Here is a 25,360-nt window from a genome sequence, read left to right on the forward strand (position 1 = left end):
TGCACATTTACCATAATAACATTACGTACAGTCTAAGCAATTGAGAACACATAAAGTTACAGCCAGTCATAGACTGACCACCAAGCATTACAATACAGCAGACTACAAAGACCAAAAAATCCATCACATCCAACATCACACAAGGCATACAAAGACTGTAACGGGAACGAGATAGCGACATGTTCCCCAGAGTGGACTGTGACTGGCTACCTTATGGCCCGTTTCCCCGGGACGAGTTTCGCCTCAGTCAATTATCGGAATAATCGGGTGCCTGGACTGAAATTCATGGCCTGGGACAGCAAATTCGCCATTGGCTGCCTGGCAAAATAGAGATTCAGATTCCAACGGGTGGGTGACTTTGACAAGCGTGCGTGGGGCGCTACCTTACCTTACGCGTGCAGACAGGACAAATGGAAATTGGAGCCAATAGAAAATTAGCACGCGAGCACCTTTTTTTTGCAATCAGTGGTGCATTTTTCGCCAGGGCCCCATATTTCCATTTTCGGTGGGTGATTGCAAAAAACACACTCCAATCAGCGCGCACGGTCCACTGCACTCAGATCAGCCGCCGCCTGCACACTCAGGTATAAAGGAATCCCCCCGCCTGCTCCCTCTCTCGACTTTTCCTTCTGCATCACACACCCACTTCAGCCTTCCACCCCCACAATCATCAACAACAACAACCATCATCAACCACATCCTCTTTTAACCTTTTCATCACATCAATCTTCAACAATGGCTCGCACTAAGCAGACCGCCCGAAAGTCCACTGGTGGCAAGGCCCCTCGCAAGCAGCTCGCCTCCAAGGCCGGTAAGTCTTCACCGCGACTTCATCTCGACGCGACACGTCTTGATACATAAAAACATAATCACTAACATCATCACCAACAGCCCGCAAGTCCGCCCCCTCTACCGGAGGTGTCAAGAAGCCTCACCGCTATAAGCCTGGTACCGTCGCTCTCCGTGAGATTCGACGATACCAGAAGTCGACCGAGCTCCTCATCCGAAAGCTCCCCTTCCAGCGTCTGGTGAGCACCACCAATATATATCAATCATCACTTGACATATACTAACATGAGACAAACAGGTCCGTGAGATTGCCCAGGACTTCAAGTCTGATCTCCGCTTCCAGTCTTCTGCCATCGGTGCTCTCCAGGAGTCCGTTGAGTCCTACCTCGTCTCCCTCTTCGAGGACACCAACCTCTGCGCCATCCACGCCAAGCGTGTCACCATCCAATCCAAGGACATCCAGCTCGCCCGCCGCCTCCGCGGTGAGCGTAACTAAGCGATCTCACACATGGGTATTTGGGAGGATCACGACTTTTTGATTTGAAACGAGGGATATCATGGTTAGGGGATAATCAAGGCGTTCACGAGGAACATGCTTTCTACAGTTGGGATGTATATTAAATGGCAAGCTAGTTAGCTGCCCTACGCAATCGACCACCGGTCTTTGATCATCACTTCTCGTCCCTCGTGTGATTTGCTATTGATGGATTGTATGTAGCTTAATCGCCATCGCGCGCCATCTCCCTCTCGATTCCAAACGTGAATACCGTAGCGTGTTTGACCGCACATGCGCGTCTGATTGATGTCAACAGAATTCTTGCGCCACATGGTACCTGGTCCCATTGCCTAATCGTGAACTGACACAGTGCACAATAGCCGGCTGCGAGGGGAGCCTAACATTTACCACATTTCCAAACCGTCACGATCCATATTAAATGACTCATCGCCACAGCCTGTGGAAATAGTCGCAAGTGCCAAGTCACTCGCTCACCCATTCATTCATCATCAACTGACTGCATCGTGCAATTGTCAAACCCGATGGAGATTTGCATTATTGTACCTCGACTTCTACAGCCTCCAAAACTGGCTCCATGGGACTATTTACTCTGTTGACGGACGCGAGGGATTCAACGGCTTATTCGAACAAGTATTATATAATCGATCAAATTGATTGTATCTACTCTTTTTATTACAGACCAAATTACGCCAAAGAATCAACATGATATGTGGGAAGTTGCGCCAAAACATCGAAGCCACCTGTGCCAACCTTTCCAAGTCTACCCATCACCAGCCGACCACTGGGCGTAGACAGATCGTCCCAATCACCATCCAGCACAGCGTCCTTGAGGAATGCGAGCGTCGTCTCGAAACTCATCTTAGTGAAGGGGCTGACGTTACCCTTCAGACCCATTCGGTTGAAAGGTGTGAATCCACCATTTCTCGTCATGTGGTCTCCGATCAGGTTCAGGTGGCGGTTGTCCACCTTGATGCCGTGAGATCCGAAGACGCCGGCAAGTTCTTGCACGATGTTTTGGCGAGCTGCTTCAACACCGTACACGGCCAGTACGGCAGCGATGTCGTTGGTCTGGATGCGGTTGGGGTCGATGAAATCGCTGTATCGCTGCATTGCCTGCAGGTTCACACCCGCTGTATGGATGACCTTCGTGTCCTTCTCCTCGACAAGGGTGCAGGCACCGACGCCAGAAATCTCCTGGATCACCGTCTTCTTCACAGCGTCTTGAACGAGGTTGAGCATGAGGACTTTGGGAATAGTTGAATCGTACTCCAGTGTGAAACTGCAGCTGGCTCCCGTCTTCTCGTCGAACGAGAAGTCTGTAACCTCGGCGTATTGTTCAAGGACCCGGTTGGTTCGTGCCTTTGCAGACCAGTCGACATCGTCACCATCCCCGTCACCTTCCGCCTGCTGGGGGCTGCCACCGAAATCTTCATCCTCATCAGCATCATCGTCACCGGCATCCCGCTCCATTTCCTGCTGCACGGCATCGTCGTCATCATCGTTGGGTCCATACGACACTGCCTCACTTCGTTTGGCTCGCTGCTTGGCATTCGTCGCGTCATCATCACCATCCTCATCGTCTTCATCATCATCGAAATTGCCGGCAGCTTCAGCATTGGGAGCAGCCGTCTCCACAACACCAGCCTTGGCGCCAACATCGGGAGTGGCCATTGTAGACATTGTCATTCGCTTCCTGATGTCCTTCTTCACAAGAGCCAGTAGCCGGTGGAGGAGCTTCCTCTCAACAGCCTCGACAACGTCCGAGATATTGATGGCATATGTCTTGGTGTACTCCTCCGAGTCGAAGAACTGTATATCGACCTTGTAAATCTTGGCCGAACCGTAAATCTTGCCTTGGCCAACCTTCTCTTCAACGTTGATGTTATCGAGAATGAACCCAAGAGGCAACACTGAGATGGACTTGGCAAAGATCTCTGCATCTTCTACAGACATCTCCTCGATTGGGTAAATAGACATGGCTGGGGTGGAGATCTTGTCGCTAGCTGTCATGAGAATCTCACGCAGTCGAGGGATACCCAGCGTGACGTTCTTTGCAGAGTGACCAGCCAAATGGAAGGTGTTCAATGTCATTTGCGTCGAAGGCTCACCAACAGACTGACCCGCTACGATACCGACAGCTTCTCCAGGCTCCACAAGAGACCGCAAGTATTTCATCGCGAACAGCATCTCCGCATTCTTCTTGTTGAGGCTCACACGAGAGAGTGCAAGCTTGTTCTTATCCGATTTGTCCCGGACAAGGCCATCCTTGTTCTCCTTGATGTATGAAGTCATGGCCTTGTAGAAGTTCTCAGATGTGGCGAACGCGGTCGTGGCAGGGTTGAAGAGACCTGAGATCGGGTCCTGAGCCTTGGGATCTTTGATGTTGGTGTGCTTGAGAGCCTTCTTCATGTATTTGGTGATCGCATCGCGGTGCATTCCCAGGCGGTCGCCAACGCTGGGGTCGTAACGGAGCTGTGAAGCCTCTGATGTGACGTTCTCCAGGATGAAGCTGAAATCAGTCAAATACTTCTGCTTGGAAACATCGAGACCATCCTCGCCGTACAGGAACTGGATCATGGAGCCATCTGCATCTCGCACGGTGGTATCGTAAGCGACCGTCAAACCCTCCATACCCTTGATAACACATCGCTGTAGGTAACCGGAGCGGGACGTCTTAACAGCAGTATCGATCAGACCTTCTCGACCGGCCATGTGATGGAAATAGTACTCTTGAGGCCGGATCCCTGTAAGGAAGCGCTGCACGATATAACCGCCAGCTCGAGCATGAGTCTCGAATGGGTTAAAGCATGGCAATGACTTGCCGCTGACCATGATAGGGACACGCCGACCCTCCAAAACCTGCTGACCAAGGTTGCAAGAAATCAGCGAGGCATTGACTCTGGATCCCTTGGCACCGGATGTTGTCATGGCTTGCATCTGGTTGAAGGGGAAAGCCTTCTCGAGACCAACAGGCATGGTAGCTGTCTGGATCTTGTCCGTGATCTTACTAAGACCTTCCTTCATCAGAAGATCCAGACCTTCTTGTTTGCTGTCGTCGCGAAGTACCTCTTCCAGACGCTCCAATAGCAGAGGATCTCTAGGACCTGGGTCCTGCTCGAGAGAAACGTAGGAAGATGCAACTTTGAGACCCACTGAGTCGGCAGGCACAAGCGCTTCTCGCCGTGCTTGCTCTCCCTCAGGCGTAAGTCTCAAATCATCCATACCACAGGAGAAAGCCCTCATGTTGAGATACCTCGTGAGCAACCTACCGAGACTACTCAAGAGCTTACCCGCAACAGCCGGGCCATAAATCTCATGAACAGCGTGGATGACACCACCAGAGCTGGGACCAATCTGTGACTTATCCAGAATACCGGTGATGAATTCGCCATCCTGAAAAACAACAGTTCCTTCTTCAGAGTTAACACCCCACTGACTGGCTTTGATTTGCGTTTCCGCTTTCATGGAAAGCCCGCCGCAGTTGGGAGGCTGCATGTTCTTCAAGATGGTGGTGATGACCTGCTTGCCAGTCCATCGAGCTACAGGTCGGATCACTGCAGGGGCAACAAGTTCGATTCTCTCGCCAACAATGTGGCCACTCTCGGGCCGCAATGCGTTGTAAACCAGTTGTTGATAGTCGCCCTTGGTGAAGAATGTGTCGCGGTTACAGAGAGCAACGGATACCGAGATATGATCCTGAATGAGACCTCGGAGAGGTTTCCCCGCAGTACCAGATAGGTATTGGTGATCAGTGTCGGCAATCTGGAGGGCTTCGGCGCGGGCAACTTCGTTCTGCGGGAAATGCATGTTCATCTCATCACCATCGAAATCAGCGTTGTATGTGTTACAGTTGGCGTAGTGCATTCGAATCGTCTTCTCGCCAGGGAGAACTCGAACTCGATGTCCCATAATAGACGGTTTGTGAAGTGTTGGCTGCCGGTTCATCAGGACAACATCGCCATTGGTCAGATGGCGGTAGACCTTCTTGTTCCGGGTCCTAGCAGCATTGCTGCTTGTGGGAGCCAGTAGCTGATTTGCGAGAGACACACGGTCGTCGACTGATTTGTTGCGAAGGTTGACGATCTGGCCATTTTCATTCTCGATGGCGAAAGCGCCAGGCCATTTGTCGACACCGTTGATGACAGCTTGTTGCATGTCTCTGAAGTTGTGACTGGTCACTGGCTCGGGATACGTCAACTTTTTCGCAAAGACAGGTGGCACACCGATTTCGTTGGTCTCGATATTGGGATCGGGTGAGATGACACTTCGAGCGGCGTAGTTAACACGCTTACCCATCATGTTCTTTCGGAAGAGACCTTCCTTCTTCTCGAGCTTCTGCTTGATGCCATCCTCGTTGCGCTTCGCTGCAGCACCTTGAACCGGGTTTTTATTCTTATCGATGAGCGCGTTGACCGACTCTTGAAGCTCTGCTGAGGCCTGATGCATCCTGTTGACATCGGCTTTTCCCACCTGTAACTCCCTGTGTAGACGCGCGATCGTTCCACAGCCTCTGAGAATATTTTTGTAAAGAGAATTTTGCTGGGCTTCAGAAATCTCGGACTCGCCTGTTCGAGCTTCGGGGCGGTAGCGGTTGGGAGGAACTAGGATGGTTGTCAAAAAGAACATGTCGGGCGTGACTTTGGTAGAGCTGCGGGTCGGGGGCTTCGCGTTGTATAGGAGGGAAACCAATTCTTGCTCCTTGGTGAACAACTCGTTGAGTCGAGCTCGAACCTCCATGGCGCTGATATACCGCTGTGGAGAAGAAGAAGTAGAAGCCGTGTCCGCATCTATCATCTCTATGTCCTGATCGGTGATATCTCCATTAACGTGGGAAGTCTCACGAGTAGGAGAAGCCACATCTGCAACGCCCTCGTCGGATGAGTATCCATCGGGCTTCTGTTTGGTTGCAGCTTGGTGGACCCTGGCCATAGCATCGGCCTGCTTGAAATTCTTCTGAGCCATCTTGGCCTTGTCCTTATCAGATAGTGATCTCTCAAAAACTTTAACAAATCGATCCTTGCGGTATGAAGGTGAAATGCCACCACAGCTAGCGCAAACTCTGCGCTTGGTGATTTCTGCCAGAAACTCCTTAATAATCTCACGACGCATTTCGCTCGATCCCTCGTGTTTCCCTCTCTTTGTGTCGCCTCTCTTGATCTTAATACCGCTAAGACACTTGTCAACGTACTTGTCTCTTGCGCGTGTTACGTTATCGATCGAGTTGGTGCCGCCCTCCTCCTCAGCTTCACTTTCCAATTCAGAGAAGTCCCCGAGCTCGATGGCCAGCTCGTTATCGCCAATGGCACCCACTACGTGAGCCTCCTGAATCAAGCCGTGCTGAAGAAGTTTTAGTTGGCACACATACTTGTGTAGTTCTTTCTGAGGAAGTCGGAATCCTTTGCAGTAGACGCAGGCAGCTTTCAGGAGTCGATAAGCTTGGTCCATGAATACTGGATGATAGACTGGCACTGGGAGTTGAATGTGTCCAGCATGGCCGGGGCATGTAGCCTGGTTCAAGTTACATGTTGTGCATCTGTGATTGCGCTGTGAGAGGCTGTCTTTGTCAATCTTGGTATGCCAGTGGAACTTACGGCGCATCGCCCCAAGATCCGAGGGCAGGGTCATAGAGACCGCCTGGTACAGGATTGAGAAGGTTGTCGAAGGTTTCGGGATTCTCAATTCGCTTGACAGAGATTGCTCGGATTTCCTTTGGCGACAAGAACGTAAACTCGACGCTCTCTACCCCGGACGCGACCGGTTGTGCGATATTCATGGTGACGTTATTGCCGCCCTTTCGAGCGAATAATTTGGCGATTGAGCGACGTCTTTGGGTTAACTGACGAAATCCATTCCCAGTGCACTATGCGAAGTGAAGGTAAATCGTAGAGGCAGTGGGGACCTTTGCGAGAGAACAATTTTTTGGCGGTGCGGCCCGGCAGAATTTTAGACCGATCCATGGAGCCAGTCTTGCACGCTACTCAGCGTCTCCACGCATGGCTCTTACTGACCTTGCCATTTGCATCATCTTAAAAGCTGTATCTATTGCACGCGCATCACCGAAACCACGATCGCCGGACCATCCAACCGAATTTTTACTGCTGATACGCGCCATAATTCGCAGTTGAAATTCTTGATCTTCCAAAGGCGCTCCTTAGCACAGCTGTAAAGGCAGTGTCTTTGTAGCCTCAACTAAACGATCAGGCATCGTTGAGCTACAGTGATGGATCGCAACAACCAATCCCATGGGCTCGGCCCTCGCCACGATGCCTCATCGCGAGTGCAAAAGATCGAGTCTGCTGCGGACAGGATGGCTGCACTCAAGGCTCGAGTCGCCGCAGCAATCGGAACCAGCAAGGCAAAGGGGGGCCTAAACGTTGGACTTCATCCTGCCTTGGAGGATCTAGGATCATATAAGCCCGCAAGTAAATCAAAGGAATCGACGCCAATGCCATCAAGTGGGCGAACAGACAAGGTCCGGTCGCAAGACGCCACGAGGTCGGGCTTGGTCAATAAGCAGAATGGAGAGAACCCCTACTACGATCCTAGTCTTTCAACACAACCTGGTGGAGGGAAGGGACGACAGTCAAGATCACTTGTATTCAACCAGAAGGGCAAATATATCGCCCAAGCCAATGCTCTTCGTCGGCAAGCCGCCTTGGAGGCGATGAAAAAACGAATTGCAGAGCAAACTCGAAAAGCTGGTATCGACGACGATCTAGATGTTGAAAGGAACTATGTCGTGGATGCACCGCCAGAGATTGAGTGGTGGGATGAAGGACTTGTTGACGGAGGAAGCTATGACATGCTGGATGACCCTTCGAAACTCAAACTTACAACGGCCGACAGCATCATCACTGAATATATTCAGCATCCGGTCGCACTCGAGCCACCTCAAGATCGACACGTTCCGGCGGCGAAGCCTATGTTCCTGACTTCGAGAGAACAAGCGAAGTTGAGGCGACAACGACGAATGGCTGAGCTAAAAGAAATGCAAGCTAAAATTCGCTTGGGATTGGTACCAGCTCCGCCTCCCAAGGTCAAGAAGGGCAACCTGATGCGAGTTCTTGGTGACGGTGAGTCTAACATACGATCTCGTTGACTCAATCACATGCTAATGTTTTATCTAGTTGCTGTCAAGGATCCAACTGCTGTCGAAGCGCGCGTCAATCGAGAGATTGCGGAACGCCACCAGAAACACGTCGAAACAAACGAAGAAAGGAAACTCACCAAGGATCAGAAACACGACAAACTCGCGACAAATCAACAAAAAGACGCCGAGAAGGGAATTCACATGCTGGTTTTCAAGATTGGAAGCCTAGCGAATGGACAACACCGTTACAAGATCGGCATGAACGCTGAGCAACTGGCACTTACAGGCATATGCGTCATGCACCCCAAATTCAATTTGGTGATTGTAGAAGGAGGCGAATGGAGTATCAAGAAGTACAAGAAGCTCATGCTTAACCGAATCGACTGGACCGAGAATTCGCCGTCAAGAGACCGAGACGGAAAACAAGGCGCCACACGCGACTGGCTTCTCGCCGAAAAGGATAACGGCGAGCTTAAGGATATGTCGATGAACGAATGCAAGCTTGTCTTTGAGGGCGAAGAGAAGGCGCGAGCATTCAGAAAATGGGGAAGTAAAGTGTGTGAGACAGACTCGGAAGCGAGAGATGCTCTGGCCCGCACTAAGATGGACAACTTCTGGCAACTCGCCAAAGGCTTTGCCTAAACAGACAGATACGTATGGATGTTCGCTGAGATGCGACAAGAACAAGAACTCAGAACTCCTCAAGGGATGTGGTTCAAATATTAATAAACTTGCCTAATAAATGGTTGTAAACATGCGAAAGGTTCCATATTCTGGACTATCATGACTTGGACATATTGCACAGATACTGAGAATATGTGGCGAGTATATTCCTTACTAGGTGCCTTGGTCCATGGGTAAAAGAGCGAGATCATGGGGTTGCAATTGACAGACTCGGTGACAAGCATCTGATACCCGTCGAGCCGAGGAACTCACGAGATACTTGAAAACCTTGCGTCATTAATGTGTGACAGTGCTTTGGGATTCAACAATAAATGTTCTAAGCTCTTGTTGCAGTGGTATCCTAAGAATAGAAATAGGGGTCTGTTATTGCGATCTAGACTCTGGACTTTGACTTACACGTAGAGTCCTGGACACAAGCAACCCCGGGCGCGGCCGCCTCAACGGGCCTATGCCATATACCCAGTAGCCAGATGTGTACCTTGGTTTACTCGCAGTTTGGTCGACGGATTATGAACAAGCCCTGGGGGTTAGAAGATCACCACCAACTGACAAGGATACAGGAGGTACTGCAGTAACAAACCAATATGGAAGGCAGATTTCGGGGAATTTGCCGGTTTAGGTGCTGCAGCTCTACGTACCTGTCTTGCGCGACCTTCCATTGTCAGACCGAGACTGGAACTGGAACTGGACGCGGGCTGAGGCTACACTTCCTACGTACATCAGCCATGAGATAGATCTTCGAGATCCTTGACTTGAAGATCATCATGGCATGCATGGTCTGGAAGGCTCCAAGTGGAATGGATCTCCGTGGACCCCTGATCGAGGAGAAAGGCCTAGGCTGGGGACCGATCATAACCAGTGCACGGCTCACTTGGAAATGGCCTGAATCCCGTTTAGAGTCTGTCAGGGAAACTCTAATTCGGTGCATGTCATCCAAACCGTTGAGCAGGGATAGGCAAGGCGGAAGTCATCGCGAAACCACACTCAACTTCTGAAGATGGGTAACGAAGCAGATGGGACTGTATATGTATATCGTGTTGCGGATTGGAACTGCGAAAGAGCACTAGCCTGCTACAAGAAACGTGTAATCGTACGAGAATGGATATCTTGGTTTGATACTGCTCAGCCATAACCCGACAACTATCAGCTGTAGTCACCACTCAGATTGAAGTTGCACACTCACTGCCAAGAGCTATCTGGAAGTCAACATGGTGGGCAATGTCATCCTGGCAGGCATCAAGGATCTGATCTAAATGGCCTCCGTGAAAGCAAGCAAAGGAGAAAATACCGTAGCTACCGTTCTCATCACAGGCCATGGCATTCCTAATGCAGTGGCTTCTGCAGGTGATAGGTACCAGGAATCGATGGAACAGTCAAAGGTTGCCCACCATACATACCCCCCTCTTTCTGTCATCCTGGATTATCCACGCGTGTCTCGATCCCAGAGCCAGTTGGTTTGCCAGTCAAGAGCTGGCTCTGAATTAAGCTTGTGCAAGCAACCGATCGGTGATTGCAGTTTTGGGACGCTCTTCGAATCATGATCTTCACGGAGGGTAACCGCACGAACCGCGTCTATTCATTCAATCTCTACATCCGGTATCCTCCCATCCTTGACCGGGACATGTAATTAACTCGTTAATGAGAAGACATGGCCGAATACTGTTTGTGTAACCTTGGTGGGCTCGCCCCGTGGAGTCTATCGACCCCATTACTGTGGAAGCTCTGACTCCAAGGTATCATTATGACTCCTGCCCTCAAGAGCGTTCAAGGGCTTTTGCTTTGCTTGCTGCAGAGTTTTCGGGCCGGACTCTGCGGATGAACAGACTGGCTCCTTTGCAAGGTTCCAGGTTTCCCAGGATCCTTGACTTTTTGCATGCACTCACACAAAGCTCAAGTTAGTTATATGGATCTTGAAGACGAACATTTGCTAGGACAGTTATAATATAGTAATTAAAGTTGTGCATCTTTTGGGGAAGTTTTCGAGTTGAATGGAAGTGGCTTTTCTCAGTTTCGTAGTATGACAAAAGTATGGGTTAATATGGTTCAAGCCCTCCAAGGCGCCGATGACAGCTATGCAGCGCCTGGTCTGTATACGATATACGACGCTTATAAACGGACGTTTTGGAAGTAAGTCTTGCGCCGTAGATCATTCAAGAACTCTTCAGCTCATGATCATAGCCGAGCCCGCAGCCAATGAGGAGGAAGTCGAGCGAAACAATGCGGCATCTGAAGAATCTGGCTCATGTAGGAACAAACAAAAAAAAAAGTGCTTGCTCTGACATTAGATCTTGGACTTAACCTAGGCTTTGGCGTCTCGGCGGCAAAAAGAACCGGTGCGCCTGCGCCTGTCAGGCCTGTATAGTTAGACTAATTGTTGTCTAGGGACCCTGGAAAGCTGGGACGTTTTGTCTTGGCTTTCGCCAATTTGGGCAAACTCGTCGCGACTTTACCTCGTAAGGTAGGTTAGTGGATGTTAGAGACGGGATGGACCAAAAATTAGGGTCCCAAGGGACGGCGAGCAAAATACAGTGCAACAACAGAAGCCACCGAGGCACTAACGTTAGCTGAGTGCTCACTCTTCAGGTAGCGGACTTGCTTGGCTGATGATGAACACCCGCAGTTTGTACAGATGTTCCATTTCTTGCTCCTCGATTGCTGGTGTATTGTACGCAGCGTCATCATTTAGCGCAGTAGCATCGCCGGATGCACTTCATCGTCTCCCCTAGACGCATGGACTGGCAAAGGAGATCTTGCTTTCTGAAAATACCTACTACCTATCTAACCGCGAGAGCAACGCGGATATGGCTTATAATCTCCGTCCAAGTGGGCTTTATCCTGTAAGGTTAAGGTTTGGTGGGTGTATCTATCTCAGCTGCAGATATGGATGCGCAAAGGTACCCAACATCCTAATTCTATACGGACGGAGTACACGCAGTATAAGAGCGGAGGATTAAAAGGACCGGGCCGCCGTAGGGTAAGGCAAGGCAAGGGAAAGCAAGGCAAGACAAGGCTCAAACTGTATTTTGTGCCGTGGATTTGAGATGCAGTACCTTCGGTCCGGTTGCGTTTAAACGGGATGAATGAATATTGAGGCTATTTGCAAACATGTGCGTGCATGCGTGCACCCAATGCCGTCGATATGTATAGCACAGTAGAGGCCGTTTTGCGGGGCGCCACCGGCCGTTGAGCGGGCTTGAGGCCAGGAACAAGCCGATATCTACTGTCACATCTGGTAAGGTTGCAGACACTGTAGACTCCCTAACAAACAGCCGCGCCATTTGGGCCTTCAGAAGTACCATCACAGGCCGTTTCAAGGATAAACAGCACTGTCCTTTCGTTACATCGTGCCCACTCCACAAGTTCCTGACCCACCTGGACCGCGCCCACCTAATTATTCCGTGCAACGGCAGCGTGTAGGGATAAATTGGACATGAGTGGACTTTTGAGCTTCCACATATCACATCCATTCTCCAGACCGGCCGGAGTCACGGCCCTGCCCCAAGCCAAACACAGCACTTGACCGGTACGACCAGGGGTTTATTCCCTATTATCCTCTGGGGTTTCCTCGGTCGTGAGCCGTTTCCTCGTACTTTACCGTATCGGCTCTTCGGATCTAGCCCGGTTCCTATTTGGCCTTACCATTCCCCTGGCTTGCACCGAGCCGGACTCGCACGAGTCGCACCACCTGATCCGTTGGCCCTGTCATGCCGTTGAGACGGGACGCATACAGAGATCAGAGCCTACTGTAAGGCCCCTGGCCATCATCCTGATGGCAGCTATGTCCGCACATGAACGATCCATGATTTGGCCAAGGAGCCTCCATCTTCAGGAACACCAGATGATATGTGGACGCAAAGTATGAATCGTCGTCAAAAGGTCAGCGGCGATGGCCCCCATATTCTAATTGGTCAACAGAGCCCAAAGGGATTATAGCAGTCCGTGGAATGGTGTTTATGACGTTGCAACCATCAAACTTTTCCTTGATTCTGTCTCGGCGGATCTACCATGCTGCCCTCCAAAGATAATAACAGCGAGCAACCATAGGATGCCAACGACAAATGCGCTCACTTGTTGACCTACTCACCAAGGTGCCTTACGTACCTACCTACCTAAAACCGCGGGCCACCGTCGTTGGTTCTCACGCACCTGCACTACCTTGCGGTCATGGCACTACAAATGCTTGAACTGCATGGGCCAGCTTGCCAAATTGGGGCTGTGCGCACGCTTCAATTAAGAGACAGCGCAGTGTGCCGTACTCGATATCTTCCGAGTGTGTTAGTGTTGGCTTCTTGTGTTGGCTCTTGATGGTGGAGAACTCATGGGACGATGGCATCAGTTTGAAAAAGAACCCACGAACATGGTTCAAATACGGACATATTCCAAACCTGGACTGGCTTGGGCTGAGCTGGGGCTAGGCTCTGCCTCTATGCTACTTTGTTCGTTATCGTTGCACCAACAACAGTGCCTGCATAGAGTGTTAAGCAGCCGTCTCTCAGGTCTTGGAAATCCTGGTTGCTGCGGAATGCGGCCCTCTATACCTTAGCTCGCGTTAGGGTTGATTTTATGCTCTAATTTGGGGCACTCAACGGTCTGACTTGCACACATCTTGCTTGGCTGGCTGGTGACAGCAAACGGCCCTAGCGATACCGTTATCTACCTCAAGTCATCCGCGAGATCTGTCAAGGGTCGCAATGGCCCAGCCGTGTGGTTGGCGAGCTCAATCCTAGCCTAGACCTCATTTCGCTCTCCTCCCGGCCCCGTCACCCGCTTCTCGACACCTTCCCAGTGACTCTCTAGCCGTGAACGCCAACCTACCCGTCTCCCCACCCTGGACTCGTCTGTCTAGCCTGTCTTGCCTGTTTCTCTAGCACCCCCCCATGCAGGCGGAGACTGATCCTTCGACAATCCTCGTCTGGGTCTAATTCATCGATGGTAGTAGCTTCATCAAAGAGGATCTAAGTAATCGATCTTCCCTGTACGTACGTCCATTTCTCGCCCAGGACTTGGTCTGGTCGACGTTCGTCTTTGTTGCCACCGTCCGTCTGCGTCTGTTGCTCACAACTCCATCTCCCGTGTTGGTTGTGCCCTCGCTGTATTTATCCAACTGATACCCCGTCATGGGGTTTCCCGTCTTGGTCGATGAATCTCTACTCACTGCAGTACCTAATCTAACGGTGCCTGTGGCCTGTGGTTCTCTACCTACCGGAAGTGCATGGCTCATGAGACCCTAGCATCCCCACGGATTCTAACCCGACCCTCGCATACTTGCTTTCTATAACGACCTCAAATATGTACCTGACACCTCCCTCGACCTCGAACTCCCCCGTATCGCAGTATTCACAGTTCTTCGAAACGAGTTCGTCCAGTTCTGACACTTCCTGCCCCCCAAATCGTCTGCCGTCTTGCTACGGCTCTCCATTTCAGCAAGCTGTCTCAGGCGTTTCACAGTCAGACTTGGATTCGAATTCGTACTTCCACCACGCTCGCTGGTTCACAGTGCCTCAGCCAGAGCTTCTATCACCGCCTCCCATGGACCACGGTAGCACTGCTTGGGTCACACCAGACGGCTTAGTGGCTGGGACAAGCACAGCTTCTTCAAGCTCGGTAGAACCTGACGCCCTGCATGCGGATTTTAATGCATTTGCTGGATACGACTCTTGTTTGCCTGCCCCATATCAGACACATGACGCCTACATGTCGCCCAGTCGCAACCCGTCAGTCCATGAGCCCTCATTGTCGTCTACCAGCCAATCCTCGCGAGCGCCGTCAATAGGCGCAAGGCCACCATATGGATACTTGCAAGATCCCTCTAACTCGAGATTCAGAGTCGAAGGCTCCGTGAGCAGTTATGGCCAGGGATATGAGCCGCAACCGTACTCAACTGCCGGTCCATCTGCTGCTGCTTATCAAACCGACGGGGCCCCCTTCGCTTCAAATCTGCCCTCCAGCCTCGGCGCAAGTGGTTCAACGGCCTGGCCGAAGCAAGAATATGAGGTGCCTCAGTTCTATTCTACCCCGCAAAACCAACTTCCTGATTTTGGCCCGGAGAGGAGACTATTAAAGATGAACAAGGCCAAGAGACCCACCAGAAAGCACACATCGAAGGAGGAGGCAAACTTTCAATGCGAAGTCAAAGGATGCGGGAAGTTCTTCAGTCGCAGCTACAACTACAAATCGCACCTGGAGACTCATGATGAGAAGCGCGAATATCCGTTTCCCTGCACTGTCGACGGGTGCACCAAGAAGTTTGTGCGGAAGACCGATCTTCAACGACACCACCAAAGTGTGCACATGAAGGAGCGCAATCATAAGTGTGACTATTGTGGACGCCTCTTTGCTCGAAAGGACACTCTGAGAAGGTAAGCATGCCATGCACTCTGGCGCTCACAAACTCTAATAGTTGAATTGGTAGACATATGGAGGACGGCTGTTCGAAGCGGTTTGATATCGGGACACTCAACTTGCAAGGTCCAGGTTTCGCAGGGTTGGGGATTGTTAGCCCAACCAGGCCGTCCGGTTTAGACCCTCGCCGCCCTGGATAGACTTGGGCTTAACATGCTACGCAGTCGTCATCAACACCACGGATGTATTTTAAGATACATAGTAATCCATCGATGTGGCAGGGTCCTTGATCGGGAAGAAGTTAGACTTCTTTCAGAGGCCTTTTCTCCAGGCATTTCAAGTTAGAAACGGCATCGAAAACCTGACCTAGAATTGGAAAAGGTAGGCTGGCTAATGATATCACGGCAAAGTGCCTTGTCAATTCTGGGTCTTGCTGACTTGTGTTATTTAGGAACACGTATTCTCACCTAAGAAAGGAAGTAACCAGACGCACGAAACCCAATGGCTGAATGTATAAAAAAAACATGATGAGTTGGTGACAAAATGCACTCAAACCGCGGAGGTCCACTGATCAGCGTCCGGATGTATATTCTGGATAAAACCTTGCTCCAATATGCAGATACTGCAACGGTTGAGGTACAGACACAAAAATCTCGAAAAGGAAAACTCTGTTGGTGCCTTTCCACATGCGACAGCCTAGGGTTCGCATGCATTATGCCGAGAGCCTCACCTGGGCGACATATCGAAACGACTCGCCTCGGCATATGCGAACTTGACAAATAGAATCTTGATCTGGAAGCTCGCTGGGAATGGGATCTTTTGTGCCAAGTCCCACTCTGGAGAATAATTTGTCAAGGTTTGCTGCTCGACTAGAGCAAGCGGGTTCAACTCTCGCATCCCTTGTGATTAAGATTGCTTGCGGCTGCAGTTTGATTACATTACACCGAGGCTCACACTAGCATCATTGAGCCGTATGGATTGTACAGATTCTTGGGCGACCTGCACAGCAGAAGATGGAGTAGGTCTAGTTTACGGTAGCAAGGCCACCAAGGATGTGATCTGGCATAACTAGGTACTTGTGATGTAGTGAAAATAAAGATTCAATATAATGATTCTCATCCACATGCAACAATGCCGACTGGAGACAGGGATCTGTCTGTGGAGCATCGCCTATCGATTTGGATTTAATTGTCATCACCCCAGCTTTGTCACAATAACGATACTCCGTAATTCGTACGATATTTCGCTTCGCAGGTTCATGCTTTGGCTTATTGATCCGATTGGATCGTGTAAATATACATCCTAGAAGGATGGATTGCATTGTATTGCTAATGCCGGCAGAGCATTTGTCATGGCACGCTGTGGGCACCTTTGAATTTTGTTTGCATAATACCAGCAGTCTGAAGCAATCCCAAGTACAAAATAGGTACTAACTGCTTCGATCTGTTGTTTGAAGTAGGTACATGGAGTTTTTATTAGTGACATGCTTGCCTACGTGGCAGAGGCGTAACTAATGCATGCATGTGATAATAGCACCCGGTGTCGAACTGGATCTTCTAGAAAGGTGCCTAAAATTGAAGTTTCCTTAGATCCCAGCAAAGTATCCTTTCTCACACTCTGGCTGTAGAGATACATTTGTTTCAAGGCACAGTACTCGGCATTAGATGAGTAGTTGGAGGTAGCCCCACATTTTAAAGGCAGACAAAGCTGTTCAGCACATCCCCCACGTCATGGCGTCCTTGAATCGCAGCCCAGATCAATCAAGTCAGCCCTGAAGCCTTGGCCTTAGCCAAGTTCTCTTCTTCTTCTTCCGATTTCTATGGCTTTGTGAGAGACCAGCGAGGAAGCTTCAAGCTCTATCTACCTATGGCACGGCCGACTCCTACAGAATATACAGCTGCCACTCAAGGCGTGACCCGACAGCGTTGTTGAGACACATACAATCCAATCTAATACAATCCCACTCGTAGTCGCGTCCCGAGCGAGACATCGCCACCATCGATCGACATGACTGACGATAACCACACCTACAGCGTCAAGTGTCGCCTGGCTCCTATTTCTCGCGTTCAACGCGAAGATGAGGTTCCCCCGGTCGAGGCTCAGTTCTTCTACTCGTCAGTCATCCCGATTGACGATCCTCTTTCAACATCCTCAACCGTTGGTGCCGATCCAAAGACAAATAAGGGACAAGTGCGCCCCTTCTCTCGAGGTGATAATAATGCGCTGGAAAAGGCTTGGCTGAGTCTCATGTCCGAGCCTTCACGTCGCGCTCATCAAGATGCTTTGAAGAATCTGGACCGCACTCCTCAATTCGATACAGACGTACTAGCATCGCTCATCCAGCTTATAACTACAAAGCACTGGGAGAGGCACCGGAAAGGCTATCAGCCACAAGATGTGACAGCACCAACCAGTGATGTACTGCCCACAACGCCTGTGCCCGCCTGTTGCTCTGAATTGGTCCTTGACGTTTCCCAAGAACTTGAGAGAGCTTTCTGTGCACTTGTCAGGCGGCGAAATCCAGCCCTGAATGTTGATCAAGTCATGCAACAGGTCGTGTTCGCACTTGATCGGTTGAAAAAGCAAGCCAACGATGAAATTGAGGCTCAGCCGGTATCAAACAGCACACCCTCGAGCCGTCCAGGAACCGCTTCGACCAGTACTACTAATCACCCAATTACCCGCATCCCCAAGACCACAACAACAACAGAGCCTCGTAGTTCTAAGCGTCGATCAACTATAGGAGAAATGAGAGCAAGAACCAACAGCTTGTCCACCTCGCAGCCCCCACGAGTACAAACTCTAGTTGGCAGTCCTGGCCTTACACGACCACCAGTTGTCGATGATGGAATATCAGGCAGACCATTCGTACGCGTTGGAAGTCCAGAGACACAGTCAGAACCCGGATCTCTCCCACTGATTGGACTTGGAGGCCCAGGGCAGGATGCCCCTCGAAACCCAGACCATCCTCAAGTTGTTCCCGAACGAGAAGTGACTCTAACCATTGCGAACCAAGGGGCCCAGGCAGTACCTGAGGAGAGCCAGACCAAGGTAGCCGAGGTTGCGGTCGGAATATCAAGACTTCATATGGTCTCGTTGCCTGTGCTTCAGATGAAGCCGATATACTGGTCTCCCATCAACGATGTTGCAGTTGTTTCTAGGGCGACGTGGTTCTATAGGTTGTATTTCCAGGGTCGATTAGGAGGAAGGATAACTGACTTAATCCAGAGATACCATGCTCCCGATACCGCCGGCTGTTGCTAACCAGTTAGAGGCCGGCTATCATTATTTGCGACCATGGACTGAGACATGGAGTGATGAACTCCGATGTGCTATCGACGTGGGACCACTGGGTGAAGAAAAGATTTCGCATAGACTATGGCCTAAAGATTCAGAGATAGGATCCGGAGACGACTTCCCCGAGCCAGTTATACCATCAGATCCATTTTGCGCTGCTCGCTGCTTTCGGGGTGAAGCTGCTGCTGAAGGTAATATTGATACGACTCCCGTGAAGAAGGCAACAGCGGAAGACGCAAACATCCCGACACGACCGTATTCGAATTATCATGTCCTGTATAAGAATGCCACTGAAGCTTTTCTACTGAAACCGAGCCTGAAGCCATCAGCATACTATGGCCGACGACCGACGATGAAGATCATGAAAGGTGTCACTGTTGGAATTCCTGTTGCTCGAGGATTCGACCGAGCAGTATGGGAGCGCCTCCACCATAAGAAACAGGCACCAAACAAAGCAGGTGCTTCTGCTGCCGATGAGTCGCACGAAAGCCGTGGACAAGATGTATGCGCTGCTTGCAAAGCCGACAAGGAGAAGCGTCAAGTGACTGATCTGGTTCTTGTCGCTCACGGCATCGGCCAGAAATTTGCGGAGAGGGTTGAAAGTTTCCATTTCACTCATGCCATCAATGGATTTCGCCGAGCTGTGAATATGGAGCTTCAGAGCCCTTTGGTCAAGCAGGTTTTGCGCGACGATCAGAATGGACTGATGATCTTGCCCCTAAATTGGAGAATGGGCCTATCTTTTGAGGATGGAGGGCCAATGAGGGAGGAAGATAAGGAGGAGTACACGCCGGAGGGGTTTGGACTCAAAGACATCGAACCTGATACGATTCCAGCCGTTCGCAGCATGATATCAGACATCATGTTCGACATCCCCTTTTACATGTCACACCACAAAGGGAAAATGATCCAGGCTCTTGTATCAGAAGCAAATCGTGTCTATCGACTCTGGTGCCGTAACAATCCAGGTTTTGCTGAGAATGGACGCGTCCACATGATCGGACATTCCCTTGGGAGTGCGATGGCTCTTGAGATTCTTTCAAATCAACCAACCACAGTGCCAAGGCTGGACTGGTCTCGAAAGGAACCCGAGGCACGTTTCTTCGAGTTTGATACCAAGAATCTTTTCCTGGCGGGCAGTCCTGCGGGATTCTTTCTTCTTCTGGAGCGTGGTGTCCTTATGCCTCGCCATGGTCGAATGAAGCCTGGAGCTGATTCGAACGACATCGTATCAAAAGACGTCGTAGCGGACGCCGGGACTTTTGGCTGCTTGGCTGTGGACAACATATACAACATCCTTGCTAAGGAAGATCCCATCGCGTACCTTCTCAATGGCGCTGTGGACCCTGTCTACGCGGCGAGCCTCAAGAAGGCTTATGTCCCTAGCATTTCGGGTTCTCTGTGGAAGTCTGTCGGCGCCGCAATGCGAGGAGTAGTACCAGGCATGGCACCGGCACCAAACCCTCTCGTCCCGGAGCCGGAGCGACCTTCAACGATCCGATTACCCTCTCAGTTAGAGCTCGAGGTGCACGACTTTACCCGTGAGGAAATTGCAGAGAGAAAGGCATTTCTGCTTAACGATAACGGACAAATCGACTGGTACCTCCGCTCAGGGGGAGGGCCTTTGGAGATACAGTATCTCAACATGCTCAGTGCGCACTCCAGCTATTGGACTAATCATGATTTTATTCGAATGCTCTGCATCGAGATTGGACGAAAGCCAGGCCGGGCTCATTCTATTCCCGCCCTCCGAGCAACAAAAGCTGCCAAGAGACTTTTGGTAGATTAGATTATTGTTCTTACCATTCGCGCATAGAGCAGATGATATCCTTATTTTATTCTTTGTTTCTTTTGATTGAGCAGGCGCGAGATGGGCGAACGGACAGCATTCGGCGTTCTGGCATTGTGTTTGGAACCAGTAAAAGGGAAAGCTCGGTTAGATTTCTGTTCAAGTTGAATCAGCATTGCACAAGGGCCATATAACCAACTTTAGACCGGCTTTAGCATTCTCTAATTAATCTAAATAATATGATACAACTTGATATGCTTTTGGTTTTGCAGTCTAAACCGCTAACATCTGGTATCGCAGTTGCTCGAACGAGTCTAGAAACCATCCATCTCCATCATATCTTGGTCGAACTCGTCATCGTGGTACTCAAAATTGTTGTCCTGCGCGGCAGGCTTTGGCCGTTGAGCTTCCTCCTCAAGCTCCTTGATCCTCTCTAGATCCATCTTCTCCTTATGTTCCATCAGGTCCTTATATCCCCAGGTGCTGATGCCTTCCTGGTCTTTAGCCCGGAACGGTTGCGCCATAGTCCGAAGGAATCGCCTTGCGCTGCTGACGGCCATGTCGGTGCTCAGATTGACGTCTGACTCTTGGAGGCCTTGATTGATCCATTTGGGTAGCTGTGAGCGCTTCTTCTGAAATCGACGGTCGGCAAGGACCATGATTCCATAGTCGTCCTTACCACGCAAGACTCGGCCAAGACACTGTGCGGCGTGTCGCATTGCATCAAAGGAGAGGAAGTCATTCTCCTTGATGCGGTATGTTTCTCTCAAGAACTGAAGACGAGCCTTGAGAATACGTGACTCGGTGTATTGAAATGGAACTCCAATACATAGCACAGTACGACCATATTGATGGTCGAAATCGATGCCTTCGGATACCTTTCCTCGGGCGACACAGAGTAAAACGGCACCTCTACCGTTACAGCACGCTGTGCGGTACGTCTCCAGAGCAAGCGAGGTTTCCTGTGCATCGGGCGTTTCCACCAGGATCAGTTTGTACTTCCAAACTTCATCAAGGATACCCATTCCTTGCCACATACTAATGATAGATTCCATATAAAGATAAGATGGAAAGAAGACAACCATCCCATCCGGCGTGATCTTGGCAAATTCAGTGAGTAGGTTGCCGTAGTTTCGAACCACACTGGGTTCATTCCGCACTTGAAAGCTGGTCGAGACGGAAGCCTGATCGCTGCCTCGAGTGACAATCATAGGCATGAAGGATCTCCGAGCGAGGGTCATGGCATAGGATTCTTGAATGACAGTTGAGAAATCCAGCATCTTGGGGTATATCTCCAGTGGAGAAATAGTACCAGACGTGATAATGACAGAGTAGAACCTGTCAAAGACGGGCTTGATAGCGATGGCAGCGTCAAGACAGGTGAAGTGAAGGACCGGGTTAGGGACTTCAGCAGTATCGGACTCAAAAGGCTCAAGGATAAGGAGAAAGCCTTTCTCGTACGTTGCCACCAGCGTTGCAAAAGTTGCAACCTCCTGAAGAGGCTGGTAGTCTTCAATATTGGTGAGCTCGAGGGTCCGAACCAGTGATGTCAGACGTTCAGCGCAAAACCTCAAAGGCTTCTTCTCGATGAAAGTATGCTCTCGGAGATGGGCAAGGAACGAAGTCGGCGTTTCAGAAATGACCTGGCGCACTTTCATCCTCGTCTTCAGATACTCAATGAATCTCTTGAGGAAAGCAATAAAGTGTTCTGCCCTCCGAATGTTTCCTGGAACAGCCTCTTTGAGTAAGTCTTCGGGAAGGGCTGCGGAACGGTTAGCACGTTGCAACTAAGCAAATAGATTTCTCATTAGAACCTACCAGGATTTGCCATGAAGGCATCTTCTTGACGTGCCTCGTCAGCATCACGCAGTCCTTGAACTAGTTTCTCATACTCATTCTGTAGTTGCTGCTGGTCTGTATCACGCATCTGTGAAATCTTGTTCTCTAGATTCTGAGCTCCTCTTGTGGCTTTACGCAAAGAGTCCTCTGTGATATCTGTGCTGAGAGATTCGATGCAAACGTTGTCAATGTTGTGAGCTTCATCGAAAACAACGATACAGTCCTTGGAAAAGTCCTTTGATACCCGTTCGGCGATTTTGGGGTCGAGCAGATAGTGATAGGAGAAGATGACGACGTTGCAGTATTGCATCTGAAGCAGAGCATAAGAATCACTAAAGCAAGGACCATAGGATTTGGGAAATACTCACCATTCGCCGTGCAGTAAAGTATGGGCATTGCTTATGCTCTTCACCATATCGAATCATGTCATCGAAAGACCAGACGCCATTAGGAATCAGGTTGTGAGGCTCGAGAAGGTCTAGGTTCTGTATCATTGGCTCAGCATGGAATGGGTAAGGAAAATTGAGGTTCTGCGAGACTTACGTCGTGATACACGCAGACGTCTACGTTTTCTCCACGTTCCTTTTTCTCCTTGACAAAGCCGGCCGTGAGACTCCTGCAACGAGCATCGACGATGGCGCCACTCTTCTCACGCTTGACTGAAGGATGTAGACACAGGTTCTTTCGACTTGTCAAGCCTAGACCACGGAACTCTTCTTCATAACCGAGCTGCTCGGCTCGGTATTTCATGAGAGACTTCAGCTCTACTAATGCCTTTTCAATTTCGGACATGGTACCTGTTAAGGTATAAGTCAGCAATAGCAGGGTGAGGTCAAGTGCCACTCACGAGAGCAGTAGATCAGCTTGCGCTTTTCAGGCATGTATTGTTGGTACGCAACAATGAGTGACAGAAGAGACACGGTCTTGCCTGTGCCCGAAGGCATTTCCAGAACACAGTGGCCCCCTGCATCTAGTGTTTCTGGTGTGATGGGTGATCATGTCAGCAATCACGATGCATTCAGCAATAGAAGGGGTAGGTACTTTTGAGATCACACATGTAACTTAATGCGCCTCATGGTTAGTCTATCTCTCCCATTCGGACACCGCAACGCCCAACAACTCACGCATATTGCTCTGAGAAAATTGAGTCAGCTTTGGCAGGTGAAACTCGCGCTTATTAATGCATACCTGGGTATATCCTGGGATAAGGGAATAGCACAGGCAGGTCACTAGATGATGTGAGTAAAAGGGGTGCCCTGAGGCGAAAGGATGTCGTACTCGATATTGAACTTCATAATGAACCGATGGCTAACTACGAGGCAAGCCCTCGGCGAATTATTGCAGGTGTAAGTGATGGATAGCGACAAAGATGGCAAAAGGCGTGAGGCGTGCCGTGAACTCCTGTGTGATCAAAGCTGAGCGTCGCGAGGTCACGTGCTGGGGCGCTGATGTCACCAAGACAGCTTTCGGTGAGGACTCATTACACCGAGAGTACCCCACCAAGGTGAGGCAAGTCATCAAGATATCAGGGTAAATGAATTGAATGATCTGTGCCTCCATAGATACTATGATACAAATCACTGAAAATGTAATGCCCCATTAATATTGTTGCTATAGAAGAACTGCACATATTGAGATAAGTCAGCTTGGAACATCCGAGAGCATATAACAAATAAGTCATTATCCGTCCAAGTATCAACCCTCTCACTCTCATACTAGATACACACGCAAGGAAGAGGCTAATCACTAAGGCTCAGTATAAAGACATATCGAGATTTTATAAACCCTCGTTATTTCTTGTTACAAGTTTACCAAGGCTCGCTTCAAAGATTCACTCAAGCAAAACATGAGGGTACAGAGAATGAACTCCGGCGCACATGACTTTCTGCGAGCGTCGTTTTCTGAAACAGCTTCTGAAACAGAATTGCTGATTGTTATAGCTATATAGGATGGTGATCCGCGACGAGATAATGAGGTTGGGAACATAAAGTAAGATCTTCATGGGACGATATCGTGTGAGGGGTCAAGGGTCTGGTGTAACCTTGTCACTTAGTGACCTTATCCGCTAGAATGATGCTCGTTTGATTGACGTTGAGTCGCAAACCTCACCTGGTTTGATTCCTCTTCTGGTAGATGAACAAGACCGAATGCCGGTAGTTCGAGACCTCTATGTGCTAAGCTAGATAAGGAGATGCTCTGGGGTCTTCATGGGTTAGGGGTGGAGTCTGGAGAAGGGCGCTTGCCAGCCATGCTGATTCCTAGGATAGGATAAGTAAGGTAGCTTACTGATCGTGTGATGTGACTCTGGGAGTATGCCGTATTGCGGCTTCATGATAGAGGCAGGGACTACGGATAGTTCACGATGTTTGCCGATAAATTGTATTGATGGATAAGTTCGTCAAGGCGTTATTTATCGTTGGCCAAGATATTAACGTAAAGGAGGACTCTCGAAGAGCAATTGGAGGTCTGTTGCGAATGGACGGCATGGGAAGCATTAAGTTTAAGGTGGTGGGGGAAAACAAGAGAGTGGAGTCCAGGGAGCTCTGTCCTCCACTGCCCTCGGCGCAGGGCGCTAATGCACCGGGTTTGTCTTGGGTCTGGCCCGTGGTGTCCTCACTGAACTTCGCCTCAATACTGGCCTTACATTGCCACAACATCACCTCACATTGGCATATGGTCGACGCTGAGAAGATGTGCCTTGTGTGCGTTCAATCGATCTCGTGATCTCAAGCGCAGCAAATTCTCCATCTACTGTGCCTAATCCTTGTGCATTGCAGCGTCTGATAACCTCAATCCTGCATCACTTTCACAGCCAATCAAGTTGAGACTCTTGGTTGTTCAGCCCGTGCTTCTGGATCTAAGGTGCACTGTGACCAAAGCCTAGCGTGCTGTGGGAGGCAGTTCCCCGCTTCTGGATGCAGCTCCCCGCCAATTACAGCGGGAAGCCAACGCCAGCTCCCCGCTAAATGCCGGTGCTGGTCTTGCTTGATTGGTCCGTGCCCCTAAACCACCT

At 50.1% G+C, this 25,360-nt stretch overlaps 8 protein-coding genes across 18 annotated transcripts; 5 read left to right on the forward strand and 3 right to left on the reverse strand.

Annotated features, from left to right (window-relative positions):
- Positions 1-627: 627 nt before the first annotated feature.
- Positions 628-1,285, forward strand: FOIG_04351 (histone H3; the record flags this gene model as incomplete). The annotated part of the gene is made up of 3 exons (XM_031202534.1): positions 628-811; positions 892-1,028; positions 1,088-1,285. The coding sequence occupies exons 1-3, from the start codon at positions 736-738 to the stop codon at positions 1,283-1,285; spliced, it is 411 nt and encodes a 136-aa protein (XP_031067981.1). The 5' UTR covers positions 628-735.
- Positions 1,286-1,849: 564 nt separating this feature from the next.
- On the reverse strand, positions 1,850-9,227 carry FOIG_04352 (DNA-directed RNA polymerase I subunit RPA1). Of its 6 annotated transcripts, none has more exons than XM_031202540.1 (4): positions 8,681-9,227; positions 6,898-8,621; positions 3,170-6,839; positions 1,850-3,115 (listed from the first exon to the last, which is right to left on the reverse strand). In XM_031202540.1, exons 2-4 carry the CDS (start codon positions 7,077-7,079, stop codon positions 1,991-1,993), a joined length of 4,977 nt encoding a protein of 1,658 aa, XP_031067987.1. In that variant the 5' UTR covers positions 7,080-8,621; positions 8,681-9,227; the 3' UTR covers positions 1,850-1,990. The 6 variants fall into 6 exon arrangements, with proteins under 6 accessions (XP_031067987.1, XP_031067983.1, XP_031067982.1 ...); XM_031202538.1 differs by having other exon boundaries at positions 1,910-6,839; positions 6,898-8,451; positions 8,534-8,621; XM_031202537.1 differs by having other exon boundaries at positions 1,910-6,839; positions 6,898-8,454; positions 8,534-8,621.
- FOIG_04353 (uncharacterized protein) lies at positions 7,235-9,223 on the forward strand. The gene is made up of 2 exons (XM_031202541.1): positions 7,235-8,379; positions 8,434-9,223. The coding sequence occupies exons 1-2, from the start codon at positions 7,527-7,529 to the stop codon at positions 9,036-9,038; spliced, it is 1,458 nt and encodes a 485-aa protein (XP_031067988.1). The 5' UTR covers positions 7,235-7,526; the 3' UTR covers positions 9,039-9,223.
- Positions 9,228-12,509: 3,282 nt separating the features above from the next.
- On the forward strand, positions 12,510-16,635 carry FOIG_04354 (uncharacterized protein). 5 transcript variants are annotated; one of them, XM_031202545.1, is made up of 5 exons: positions 12,510-12,936; positions 12,996-14,055; positions 14,312-15,439; positions 15,493-15,803; positions 15,874-16,551. In XM_031202545.1, the coding sequence occupies exons 3-4, from the start codon at positions 14,370-14,372 to the stop codon at positions 15,620-15,622; spliced, it is 1,200 nt and encodes a 399-aa protein (XP_031067992.1). In that variant the 5' UTR covers positions 12,510-12,936; positions 12,996-14,055; positions 14,312-14,369; the 3' UTR covers positions 15,623-15,803; positions 15,874-16,551. The 5 variants fall into 5 exon arrangements, with proteins under 5 accessions (XP_031067992.1, XP_031067991.1, XP_031067989.1 ...); XM_031202544.1 differs by having other exon boundaries at positions 12,996-15,439; positions 15,874-16,635; XM_031202542.1 differs by having other exon boundaries at positions 12,510-15,439; positions 15,874-16,635.
- FOIG_04355 (uncharacterized protein) lies at positions 13,635-15,041 on the reverse strand. Its single transcript, XM_031202547.1, has one exon. It carries the CDS (start codon positions 14,299-14,301, stop codon positions 13,999-14,001), a length of 303 nt encoding a protein of 100 aa, XP_031067994.1. The 5' UTR covers positions 14,302-15,041; the 3' UTR covers positions 13,635-13,998.
- A 532-nt stretch (positions 16,636-17,167) lies between the features above and the next one.
- FOIG_04356 (uncharacterized protein) lies at positions 17,168-21,502 on the forward strand. The gene is made up of 2 exons (XM_031202548.1): positions 17,168-18,601; positions 18,651-21,502. Exons 1-2 carry the CDS (start codon positions 17,430-17,432, stop codon positions 20,506-20,508), a joined length of 3,030 nt encoding a protein of 1,009 aa, XP_031067995.1. The 5' UTR covers positions 17,168-17,429; the 3' UTR covers positions 20,509-21,502.
- On the reverse strand, positions 17,180-23,753 carry FOIG_04357 (DNA repair helicase rad15). 2 transcript variants are annotated; one of them, XM_031202549.1, is made up of 9 exons: positions 23,626-23,753; positions 23,536-23,576; positions 23,472-23,481; positions 23,389-23,408; positions 23,195-23,326; positions 22,891-23,144; positions 22,716-22,832; positions 22,327-22,657; positions 17,180-22,270 (listed from the first exon to the last, which is right to left on the reverse strand). In XM_031202549.1, exons 1-9 carry the CDS (start codon positions 23,640-23,642, stop codon positions 20,823-20,825), a joined length of 2,370 nt encoding a protein of 789 aa, XP_031067996.1. In that variant the 5' UTR covers positions 23,643-23,753; the 3' UTR covers positions 17,180-20,822. The 2 variants fall into 2 exon arrangements, with proteins under 2 accessions (XP_031067996.1, XP_031067997.1); XM_031202550.1 differs by having other exon boundaries at positions 23,389-23,481.
- On the forward strand, positions 23,717-24,303 carry FOIG_04358 (uncharacterized protein; the record flags this gene model as incomplete). Its single annotated transcript, XM_031202551.1, has 2 exons — positions 23,717-23,877; positions 24,288-24,303. 2 exons carry the CDS (start codon positions 23,717-23,719, stop codon positions 24,301-24,303), a joined length of 177 nt encoding a protein of 58 aa, XP_031067998.1.
- Between the last annotated feature and the right edge of the window lie 1,057 nt (positions 24,304-25,360).

This window comes from Fusarium odoratissimum (assembly GCF_000260195.1).
Source record: "Fusarium odoratissimum NRRL 54006 unplaced genomic scaffold supercont1.5, whole genome shotgun sequence".
Classification (NCBI taxonomy): Eukaryota; Fungi; Ascomycota; class Sordariomycetes; order Hypocreales; family Nectriaceae; genus Fusarium; species Fusarium odoratissimum.

What these genes read in the sequence shown, in the direction of transcription:
- FOIG_04357 (XM_031202549.1), bottom strand. An exon ending in CAAGCTGATCTACTGCTCTC is followed by an intron (nt 23,145 to 23,194) that starts GTGAGTGGCACT and finishes ATACCTTAACAG; the next exon opens with GTACCATGTCCGAAATTGAA. An exon ending in ACGTCTGCGTGTATCACGAC is followed by an intron (nt 22,833 to 22,890) that starts GTAAGTCTCGCA and finishes CCAATGATACAG; the next exon opens with AACCTAGACCTTCTCGAGCC.
- FOIG_04354 (XM_031202542.1), top strand. Translation starts at nt 14,370, where the DNA reads ATGTACCTGACACCTCCCTCGACCTCGAACTCCCCCGTATCGCAGTAT. An exon ending in CGAAAGGACACTCTGAGAAG is followed by an intron (nt 15,440 to 15,492) that starts GTAAGCATGCCA and finishes TTGAATTGGTAG; the next exon opens with ACATATGGAGGACGGCTGTT.
- FOIG_04355 (XM_031202547.1), bottom strand. Translation starts at nt 14,301, where the DNA reads ATGAGCCATGCACTTCCGGTAGGTAGAGAACCACAGGCCACAGGCACC.
- FOIG_04353 (XM_031202541.1), top strand. Translation starts at nt 7,527, where the DNA reads ATGGATCGCAACAACCAATCCCATGGGCTCGGCCCTCGCCACGATGCC. An exon ending in GATGCGAGTTCTTGGTGACG is followed by an intron (nt 8,380 to 8,433) that starts GTGAGTCTAACA and finishes TGTTTTATCTAG; the next exon opens with TTGCTGTCAAGGATCCAACT.
- FOIG_04352 (XM_031202536.1), bottom strand. Translation starts at nt 7,079, where the DNA reads ATGAATATCGCACAACCGGTCGCGTCCGGGGTAGAGAGCGTCGAGTTT. An exon ending in GGATCTTGGGGCGATGCGCC is followed by an intron (nt 6,840 to 6,897) that starts GTAAGTTCCACT and finishes GCGCAATCACAG; the next exon opens with ATGCACAACATGTAACTTGA.
- FOIG_04356 (XM_031202548.1), top strand. Translation starts at nt 17,430, where the DNA reads ATGACTGACGATAACCACACCTACAGCGTCAAGTGTCGCCTGGCTCCT. An exon ending in AGGGCGACGTGGTTCTATAG is followed by an intron (nt 18,602 to 18,650) that starts GTTGTATTTCCA and finishes GACTTAATCCAG; the next exon opens with AGATACCATGCTCCCGATAC.